Genomic DNA, 11144 nt, shown 5'->3' on the forward strand with positions numbered 1-11144 from the left:
CATATTCCTGTGTGTGTGTGTGTGTGTGTGTGTGTGTATATATATATATATGCAATCAAATCATTTTAATACTTATACTGTGGATTCAGCCACTCAGCCGCTTTATTTAAGCAATATCAGACAAGGGGGAGTTCTGCCCTCCTAAATATCATCATGGCTTTGATTCGGTCGTAGGTACAATACCGCTGAGTGCCAAAGATAATCCTTAATCCGAGTAAAACAGCATGGCCCTGGGTATAAATATATATATGAAGCATTAGAGTAACAGGCCTGGGACTCTGTACATGTATCACTCCTTGGCAATTGTAATAACCATTAATTACATAAACTATCGTAAGCTGTTCACTCATCGGATTCACGCATGCCAACCAAACATTATTTTACTGGTTGTGCAAGCAATGGAAACGTACAGATAAATGGACGTGATACAAGGTAGCTGACCAGAGTAGCAAGCTAGTGAGCAGGAAAAAGTTGATGTGTTGCTTGGCAACAGTCCAGTCCCAGTCCAGTTGAGGAGAGCTATTTGTGCTGGGGGAGCCAAATAAATGATTAAATAAACCAAAAAAATCCTAATCTGTTGTCGCTTATTACTGTTAACTAATAAATGGCCATGTATAACTGATGTGTTAAAGCAATATCCCACTTGAGGTCATGCTGTTTTACTGAATATTAGCAAGGGGCTGATTATCTTCGGCACTCGGCCTGTGACATCGTACTTACAACCAAATCCCAGCCCTGCTGTGACTCAGTATCAATTCCCCTCATGTTATATACAGTATAAAGATATTTTGTTAATTCTCAGAGAGATTGTTTATCGTTTAGTGTAGAGTAAAACCAAACACACTTTCCAGCTGGAGTGAGTTCAATTCTCAGAAGCGACTGCGTTTTCTAACTCCGAACCTGTTCCCTGGCATCATTACATCATGTGTGTGGGGGTGATTGTGTGATTACTTTGTTTGTAATGGATGGAGAAATCCTAAAAAGGAATTTGCCATTGAAGGAACATACTGGGCAGTAGGAGTAGGAAGGTATTTTTGCTGCAGCACAGGTCAGGAGAAGCGAGAACATTACACCGTGAATGAATACTAAGATCTCTCTCTCTCTCTTTCTCTCTCTCTCCCTCTCTCTCACACATAATCACAGAGTCATCCTGCACCTGAAGCTAGGAAAATACTGTTTTTTTTATTTATCTTGCTACAATTCCCTTTGAAACATACACACAAAAATCTGCCATCTCAATCCATATTCTTGCCACAGGCATCCATATTGATCAAACTTTATTTTGTGGCACACCATTAATTTGTGCCCTTCATGTCCATATATTGTTTGTGTCGTCTTCTTCCCGGCAGCAATAACACCAAAAATGTCATTCCCCATTTCAAAACTGCTGTGTCAGGAATTGAGTCAGCAATAACCCCTTGTATCTGGCCAGACACCCACCTATATACACCCACCTGGCCCCCCATCACCCCCATCACCCCCATCTCACCCAATCCCAGGCAGCTGCCACAGATATATCTTGAATAATTGCATTGGGTAGAGGGTGCAAAGCGTGTCAAAACGATTCCAATGTGATCATCTTTTCCTTAATGCGTTTTTCCCCTAAAATGATCCTCGACTCGTACAGCACCGACCCAGGGGGCCGTGTGGGTACCTGGGGTCGACCATCTAGCTGGAGAGCATGGACAGGGTGATTTGCGAGACAAAATACAAGAAAGGCCTCTTTCAGGCCAGGGGCAGAGCATTTCCTAGAATCCATAGAGACGAAGGCCAATCAACACCTCTCAGTCGTCTGTTTCTCCGAGGCAGTGCTGGGCAATCTGACTTCATGCTGCTACTTCCATTATCAGAGCTCTTCTGAACCTCCTTCTGTTCTTTTTCCTTCCACTCTGATGCCTTATGTTCTCATAAAGAACCGGAGCTGAAAATGATGTAAACGGTGGGGAGGGGGAGGTGGTTGAAATATTCAGGTGATATTTTTTCGCACTTTCATCACTGTAGTCGACACCCTGGGCTCTTACATCTTACGGGAGAGTGGGGATGAAAATCTTGTGTGCGTGTGCGTGTGCGTGTGTGTGGCAGGTGCATGTAACAGTGAATGAACCATAAAAAGCTGATATATTCATGTCATGTCGGTGTGCCATAAACAGGATTTCTCCTTGCACATGCATGCATGTGTTTGTTATCCCATGAATAATAATAATGCATTTATGGATCAGATAAGAACTCTTGCCTTTTGTTCCACCATCATTGCGGCTTTTGTCTCGCAGGAGACCAATCGCATCCCTCTCTCTCACACTAGCGGCCAGCCGCGCAAATTGCTCTCCACATTCAATCTTGGGGGAACTTTATTTATTCATTATTTGTTCCCTGGCTGTGCTATTACGGCAGGGCCATTGTGATGAGAGGTAATTTGTCCCCACTCTCTATTAGACTGCTTTTCCCTCCTTCTACTGCAGCATAGGGGATATTCATTTGCAGGGCTGCTTCTGCTGAAGACCCAGCTTTGTTGTTTCTCTTTTGTTGTGCTGTGCGCTGCACACACAGGGATGTGAGCCATGGATCTTGTCATCCGAACAGAGCAGTGTTTATGTTCATATCAAGTTTTTATTGTCTTTTTGAAGCACAGCTTTGTGCACGTTTTGGAGTGTTACTAGGGGGGGGGGGGGGGGGGGGGGGGGGTGTAGGCAGCGGAGGAGGGGGATCAGTGGAGCCCCCTCCCCCCCATCCCCCACATCGTTATAGGAGGGATGACGTGTCTTGCATGGCAGACGGCAACAGCTTCCTCTGGTGCCGCCCGGGGCCAACGTGTAAACAACAGCCGTAATGGAGTGATTACATTTTCATGACAATTTGTCACACAGATGCCCAACTGCCCTCCCACCACCCCCAACAATACCACCATCACCACATCAACACACACACATACAACCACATGCATACACACACGTACAAGCACTGTTCACTTTCTCTCTTCCTTTAACCGTGCTTGTCTATACCACCTCTTAGTTCCCTCCCCCTCCACACATGCACATTTTGTTGTCACTCTCTCTCTCTCTGTCTTCCTCTCCTTCCTGTGTGTTTGCACCCCTGTCGGGGAGTGACGCGTGCTTGGTTAACAATTGGGTGCATTCTGTCGCTTTGTGTGTGTGTGTGTGGGGGTTGGGGGGCTCTTGTTCTCATCACATCTCAGCAATTAGGGTCTTGGAGCAACGAAACAGAAGGGGGGACATCTTGAATGACTTAATATCACGTTTGTGCATTTTAAAGGTGTAGTGTGTAGGATTAAGTGGCATCTTGCAGATTTATTTTCCTGGGATTATACACTTTAAAACATTAAAACATACTTATGAACATTGCCTTCCATATCGGCTGAAGCCCACTGCACCATTGATCTTCAGGGGCCCTTAAGAGTCCAAGTGGGTCGGAGAGAAGAAGGAAGGCAGAATCGTTTATCTCCCCATTCACTCTGATGAAGGGAGCAAGGGGAATAGTTGGAAGTATTGCAATGAATGCAAAGGCACACACAACCATTTCAAGGAGAAGGGAGAAATTGAAGCGGCAGGATTTACTGAAACAAGAACCCTCGGGAACCCAGAGGGCTGCATCATGGATGGTTACAAATCCCCATCCATTACCAGCCTCGTACAGTGCTGCATGTACCCGAGTGTATAGATATTCATGGCTGGTTAAATTGGTGTGACTCGCTACACCGCCGTCATTTATCAGCACAGCGCTTTGATGACTCAAAAGGGTTTTGCCAGCTTGCACAACTTGACCCCATGAACCTTCATTGTGTGCGTTTGTGTGACTGTAGCAGAGCATCATGACAACTCTGCATATGGAGGGGTCGACATGGAAATCTTTATATTGAACAATATCCTCTTATTCGTGAAGCAGCTTCCCGTGCGACGTAGATTGTCAGAATGGCTGCTGCCTAGATTGGTCGTTCCGACAACACAAGCATGATCACACACACATTGGAGTCAGTATGTGACAGCACAAAGGAGTCAAACACACACACAGACATACACAAATAGAGACGTGGAAGATTTCGAGCCAAGTTAGCAGGAGCTATATACCAGACGGTGCCGTCTCCATCACACACACACACACACACACACACACACACACACACACACACACACACACACACACACACACACACACACACACACACACACACACACACACACACACACACACACACACACACACACACACACACACACACACACACTACAGGAGGCAGTGTGCAGCTTGTGGGCATCTGAAAATATCACCTCAATTCTGACTTGAATAAGGGACTAACGAATAAAATGTGCCGCTGTCTATATATGCTCACATGTAGGGCACATCTGATACCCTGCATTCAGCCTTCTGTTGCCAGGCAGGAATAGCAATCTTTTCAACCTCTGCACAATTTTCATCAGGTCTCAACAGGTTCTCGGACAAAAACCCACAAAAGCAATTGGAGTACAGTTTGTCCAATTTCTTTTCCTACATTTATTAACATAAATGATCTCTTCACAAAAGACGGCAGACCTGTGTATGTTCTGTAGGTGTATGACACAGTTTGAATCTCATTCCAAGCAATTGCACGAACGATTATCTGGACGTTTCAGTCTTTCCAAACTGGGAAACAGCTGCCACGGGTTGACATGCAGCACGGCCGCCGGCCCCCCCGGGTGTGACGAGGCGAGGCCGAAACAGGAGAACCAGGGAGGTGGGGGCGCGCCCTGCGTGAATCAGTGACCCCCGGTCTGATCCATCATGGTGGTGGCGGAGACTGCCAGTTACTTCTTGGAGGGATTGGCGGCGATGTAGAGCGCCACGAGGCAGTACAATGCGCCCCCCACCGTAAGCGCCATGGTGGTGCGGTACAGCAGCCTGTCGGGGACGCCGCGCTTCAGGTGGACGGGGGTGCCGTCAGAGATCTGGGGCAAGCGGAGGAGTGGGCAGGAGTGGAGAGAGAAAGAGAAAGACGGGTTGGGAAAAGAGCTTGGTGAGACTCACTTTGGGATTGCATTGAATTGACAGTCTTTAGTGCACGTCTTTTTTCCTTCTTCCAAGTATTAGATCAATTGTTTGTTTGAATTTGGGTTGGAAATGTATGCATCATCCCACTGCTGTGTGGCATTGTATTGGTCAACAGTATGAGTTAGTGCGTGTTGTCTGGCAACCGGAAGGTTCCTGGTCCTGGTTTGAACACCTACGAGGGTCAACATGTTCCTTGGCAAGATACTTTTTGAGCCTAACTGCTCAAAGAAGAGTTGGCAGTTGACTTGCATGGTTGACATGGTCGACAGTATATTAAGTGAGTGTATGAATGGGTGAATTGAGACAAACATTTTAAAGTGCTTTGAGTGGCTACAGGCTAGAAAGTACTATATATATATATATATATATACAGTCCATTTACCCTCATTTAAACAGCTTAAAAAGCAACTATTATTATATTATGCAGCGACATCCTTTAAGAGGGAGATATTTATAGGGAAAGAATCGGAATAAAAAGTTTACAATTCCCTATATTTGTCTAGATTATTTTATAACGCATTGTTGGAAAAAGTGTCCAATTCAACATAGGTATAGATCAGGATCAATGTCTTCAGATGAAAATCCAGCCCAAAACGTAAAACTAGAAGGTTTGGCAAGGTGTCATGTAACGGCCAACACTTTTGCATTTCGTATGCCTTAAGTCACTGTCTGGCCATCTCTAAGATGAAGCTGTTTGAACACAATCCAAACTATATCAGAACTTGTATGAGAGCATCTTAAGCATCTTTTCTGAAATTGGCGATCTTCGCCTACTCACTTTGGGGGAACCACCAATGCTGGATGATGGAAAATGTGTCACTAACTCACTGTGCGATGTTTGCGATTTATCCGCTGACACCGATTTGGCAAAATTCATAATAATGCAAATGCGAGGGCTTCCATCAGTGGGCTAGGCTCACAATCACCAATGTGTTACCTCATTCAATGAAAATAAAGGAAAATCTTTGAGATAGCTTGTATTATTCAGAACTCAGATCTTCCAAATGACCAACTCAATTTCCGGCAATGAGAATGTAGCGATCTCCACAGTATTTAATCAGTTAATATCTAGAGAGCGTGGGAATAACAAAGAAAAAATCGATCGTCAGCCTACATATTTTCCGTGGGGCCACTGCATTACCTGGAACAGTCTCTGGAGGTCAGGCACCCGATTTGCTCCCAAGTACTCCAATGCAGGGCCAGCCTCTGACACCAGCTTGGTTGGTGTAGCGAAAACCATGGCTGGAGCCTCGGCAGGCACGCCCGGCCTCAGCCCCTGTTGTTCACACGGAATACAAACTGCTCAGGGCATCCATAAAGCATGCTGTTGTTCTAGAAAAGCCAACGCATTAATTACACTGCAGGTCAACAGAAACCAATACATATACATTTTTAAAAACCTTTTAGCCAATTTAAAAGCTGTGATATTACCAATGACATTCATCATATTCTACAGCATTGCAAATATCAACACATTAATTACACTGCAGGTCAACAGAAACCAATACATATACATTTTTAAAAACCTTTTAGCCAATTTAAAAGCTGTGATATTACCAATGACATTCATCATATTCTACAGCATTGCAAATATCAAATTATTCCGCCCTCCGCGCCCAAGGCTGCTTATGCACAGCATTATCAATCAATAACAAAGTCCCAACAACAAACAATAATTTCCTTTTCAGGTGCTTCGCTCGAAGGGGATGCCAGCTATCCACAAACAGTCCAACTCGCTCAATTGTGTCTCAAGAGGACCCAGAGTGGAGAGGAAAGTATCAGCATACTAGGCTTCTTCTAGGTTTGTTCATTTCTGTTTTGTGACGTTTAACGTTACCCCTTCGTTAATTGGAAATGTATGCACATAGTCTGCCAAAGAGTCTAACGCATCTGTTCTCAAGCATCAAGTAATCTATTGTATGCAACTGTGCAGACCATTGTTAAATTAGTTGACTGGAAAGAATGTAATTCAAACTATTAATTCGTTTAACCCTTTGCAAAGAATGGGACACAACAAGGGCTTACATTTCCTGTTGTGTAACTTGAAGGTCAGACAGATGGACAAAAAACAACCTTTTGAAATAATGGCTTCTAATCGGAGTATAATGTCAGTGTGAATGAAACCCAAGCCTTCATGAATCCCAATGAGAACTGACAGGTTATATTTTTTTCTCAAAGTAATTTCAAGGTCACCATTAGCAGATAAACGCATGCCTTTATTACAAATGGTGACTCATCGTCTTACCTGCGGACTGTAAACAGAGGCCAGACCAGACCCTGTGAGTTTTTGTGAGAAACCGCTAAATTTGTAGTACATTTTCTTGGATGAAGGGAGCAGATGCTGTCCACAACAAAACGCCGGCTAGAAGGTCCTTTCCTTGTCTTGGTCGATGGAGAATGACGTAGCGGTGTCCTCCCAGCGCCCGCTCAAAATGATACTAAGAAAAAGTTATTCGACACTTATTATAATGGCCGTCGTGCTAATACGTACGAGGCAGTCGGATTTATAAGGATATCAAATTTTCAATGAGTTGAATTTGTTGTTTTTACCTTCTAATTGCATAAAAAAATATCTCTATCATTTATATTAATTAAAAAGAATCGAAGAAAATATTAAAATTAAATTGGAAGAGTAAATATTTGCATAGACTTTTACAGTTATATTTTACAGATAACTGTAAAAGGTTACGCATCGGGTTTTAAACATCCAACGTTAGAGATATCCTCTTACATTAGGTATTATTATTGGCATGTATGTCATTATTTTATAATTAATATTTTCCACAATAATTTCTATGAGTTCCAATATCTTTTCCAATTTTGAGTGCAGGTTTGAGTTCAAGAGGGGCCAAAAAAAAGAAGGTATAGGCCTAGTGTCTTCAGATATCGGCCTGTAATGATTATCAGTTAATGTTTTGTTTTGATTATTTTAATTTGTATTAAAATCCAAAGCATTTATTTGTTTTTGTCATTCGTGGTTTGCAAAAGTTTATGTAAGATGCTAAATTTCAGACATAGCTTAACTACTCAACAAGTGCTGACATGCCAAACTGTATCACAACATGAATTGTCCTTGAAAACATACAACACAATTATTTCAAATTAGTTTTTTTTAAGAGTTGTTTAATTGTAAAATCAAGCTCTGATGGGGAACACAAAGGCCTTAGTTCAGTTAATCTAAACGGTTCACAATCAGGCCAGAAGGGAGATTTGCATTTAGCTATGCCAGCCTACATCAACTTCCCGAAAGGTTTCCAAAGACGAAGTGACTGTGATTATATAGATTTTTATATGAATGCTGTCCGACAGGCCTTTCTAATGTGACCGAGACAGGCTAACCACATATGCGCTGTACATAATACATTTCAGCTCCATTGCTACAGCCAATGATCGAGAAACCTCAGATCCCAAACAGCGAAAAATCGAAAATAACAAACCGATGGATACATCCAATTGCTTTTGAGGCAGATAATGAAAAAAGTGCTCAACTTTGTGTTTGGGTGTATGTGTATGTGTTTTTATTCATGTGTATGTAGATATTTAAAAAAATCAGGGGGTGTTGAAAGGAGGAGGATGAGAAAAGGCAGAAGTGAAAGATGGATGTGTGGGAGGGGTGTTGCCTTGTTAGTTTGGACCATATCTATTGCTCCAACAAAATCACTTAAAATGGAGTAATCATGGACCGCACAAACATCCCAACCATATCATTCATCACCCATCACAATGTGCATGTGTGTATGTATGTATGTGTGGTTGCATGTGTGTGCATGTGTGTGCGTGTGTGTGTGTGTGTGTGTGTGTGTGTGTGTGTGTGTGTGTGTGTGTGTGTGTGTGTGTGTGTTTTTGTGAATGCTTGCGCATGTGTGTGTGTGTGCTCGTGTGTGCGTGTGTGTGTCTCTACAACTGTAAATTGCCATGTATGCAAGTTTTATAAAAAATGTTAGCAATTACATGCAAATGATTATCGGACCAAATATTCAGTCACCGCCTGAAGGCGGTGTTCATGCATGACCAATGGCAGGGGTGTTGCTTATGCCTCGCTGTGAACAAACAGATCAATTACAGGGGCTGATTGACATGCCATGGAAATGGGTTGCCTTGACAACAAAGAAATACTGAAAGGCTTCAAATTTAATTTACACTCACGAAAGGGGGTCTCCCCACATCATAATGGACAGCCAAGGCTACTCTTTCTTTGTTCAGGGCTCTTTAATCTCCCATAGGTCATCTCTACAAATCCTCTTTCTCCAAAAGAAAAGCTTCTTCTTTATTTCTCGTCTCCCATTTTGTCTTCTCATTTTCGCCACCATGCAGTTTCATTCTGTTTGTCTTTTCACACCTGCTTGTCCGCTCTCACCTAGCTTTATATTCCATTAGCCCTGGCCTACATATCACCTGATTCTTCCAGTCACCTCTTCAACATCTTCACACGTGCACACACATACACGTGTATTTTCAATTTCTGTCTGAATTTCACAAGTTAAAGAGAATGCATCTGGGTTATCCGTCAATCTTACGATAAACTGTTACCTGAAAACTCTGAACGCAATATCTCTGTGGACGGAATAAAACCAGGGAGTCAGATAGACAGACAAAGAGATAGACCAGCAGACAGACAGACAGATGGGCAGGCAGGCCGGTTCACACACAAACTGCAGGGAAAGAAACAGAGAGACATGGCTGCCAAAAGTGTAGCCATGGGAATACAAAGTAAACAGTGGGCATTAGGAAAAATACAACCCAATAACCGGTTCCACTGAGGCTGTGTGTACCTATCTGTGAATCCTTATTTGTGCATTGGTATCCATTCATCAGCTGAGCTGAGAGCCCAGTGTGTGTGTGTATGGGTTAAATTATTGATACTTCGTCATACACATAACGAAGAGAAAGAGAACAAGCCAAACAGAATCAGTTGTAACTCAGAGATGGGAAACAGTGCAGCGCACACAAATCAGATAGTGCTATCTGGGGGGAATTCATCTGTAATGATTTGCTGGTCTGTTCAGGTCTTTATTTTCTGTGTTGGTTAAGGGGGGGGGGGGGGGGGGGTGGGGGGTGGTAGTTGATTCAGGGGAAGTGGGGTGGGGTAGGGAGTGGGGGATGGTGTCACACACACACACCAGAAGCCATCTGTGTAAATCTCTGATATTCATGGGTTATCGCAGTAACTCTGCCGCCGATATGCTGCGTGCGTGCCTGGCAGAGCGCATCTGGAGTTCGTGGTAGCACTGAACAAAGCTGTGGTATATGAAGGTGATGGGCAGGGCCAGGAGCACGATCCCGCTCACCACGCACACACCCCCCAACACCCGGCCCCCCACCGTCACCGGGTACACGTCGCCGTAGCCCACCGTCGTCATGGAGATGATGACCCACCAGGCGGCCGCCGGGATGCTGGCGTAGTCGGGGTTGCGCACGCCCAGGTCCAGCCCGTGCTCCAGGAGCTGGGCCAGGGCGCTGTAGATCGCCATGGCGACCGCCACAAACACCAGCAGCATGACCATCTCGCGGTAGCAGCGGCGCAGCGTTAGCCCCAGCGTCTGCAGGCCCAGGAAGTGGCGGGCCAGCTTCATGAGCCAGAACACCCGCATCATCCGCAGCACGCGCAGGGCCACGCCCGCAACCCCGAGCCCGCCCCCGGGGAGCCCCGCCCCCGCCAGCACCATGGTGATGTAGTACGGGGAGATGGCCACCACGTCGATGATGTTCAACGGGCGCCGCAGGAACTCCCACTTGTTCCTGGCCACCAGGAAGCGCAGCAGGCACTCTGCGGTGAACCAGCTGATGCACACGGTCTCCACGACCCTGCACGGTCACCGGGACGACAAGAGGGTTGGAGGGGTCATGAGCGGGAAATAGAGTGGTTGTACACAGATTGAATCGGTGTGATGAATGGTACGGCGGTGTAGGTAATGATTACAGGAGGAAAGCAGAGGAGGAAGGTGAAGACAAGATGGAAAGATGTAATGGGACGAGATGAAGAGGAAACTGAAGCGCCAGTGAGGGTGAAACAAGCCATCAATAGACATTATTAACTGAAGGCCGGGGATAGATTGTGAGAGACAAGCATATGTTTACCACATTGATACACATAGTGATGCAGA

General features: G+C 44.7%; 2 protein-coding genes across 2 annotated transcripts in view; both read right to left on the reverse strand.

The window, feature by feature from the left end:
- Nucleotides 1–4450: 4450 nt before the first annotated feature.
- On the reverse strand, nucleotides 4451–7441 carry LOC130371431 (cytochrome c oxidase subunit 7A-related protein, mitochondrial). The gene is made up of 3 exons (XM_056577203.1): nucleotides 7286–7441; nucleotides 6182–6316; nucleotides 4451–4937 (listed from the first exon to the last, which is right to left on the reverse strand). The coding sequence occupies exons 1-3, from the start codon at nucleotides 7355–7357 to the stop codon at nucleotides 4797–4799; spliced, it is 348 nt and encodes a 115-aa protein (XP_056433178.1). The 5' UTR covers nucleotides 7358–7441; the 3' UTR covers nucleotides 4451–4796.
- A 2732-nt stretch (nucleotides 7442–10173) lies between these two features.
- kcng3 (potassium voltage-gated channel, subfamily G, member 3) overlaps nucleotides 10174–11144 on the reverse strand; it is a 2704-nt gene continuing 1733 nt past the window's right edge. Inside the window, exon 2 of the mRNA XM_056577757.1 lies at nucleotides 10174–10845. Within this exon, the coding sequence (XP_056433732.1) occupies nucleotides 10197–10845 (649 nt within the window). The 3' untranslated portion in view covers nucleotides 10174–10196. The remainder of the gene's footprint in view (nucleotides 10846–11144) is intronic.

The sequence above is a fragment of the Gadus chalcogrammus genome, chromosome 18 (assembly GCF_026213295.1).
Source record: "Gadus chalcogrammus isolate NIFS_2021 chromosome 18, NIFS_Gcha_1.0, whole genome shotgun sequence".
Taxonomy (NCBI): domain Eukaryota; kingdom Metazoa; phylum Chordata; class Actinopteri; order Gadiformes; family Gadidae; genus Gadus; species Gadus chalcogrammus.

Coding starts and splice junctions, on each gene's coding strand:
- LOC130371431 (XM_056577203.1), bottom strand. CDS start 7,357: ATGTACTACAAATTTAGCGGTTTCTCACAAAAACTCACAGGGTCTGGT. Junction 6,317..7,285: donor CCTCTGTTTACAGTCCGCAG/GTAAGACGATGA, acceptor TGTGAACAACAG/GGGCTGAGGCCGGGCGTGCC. Junction 4,938..6,181: donor ACCTCCAGAGACTGTTCCAG/GTAATGCAGTGG, acceptor CGCTTGCCCCAG/ATCTCTGACGGCACCCCCGT.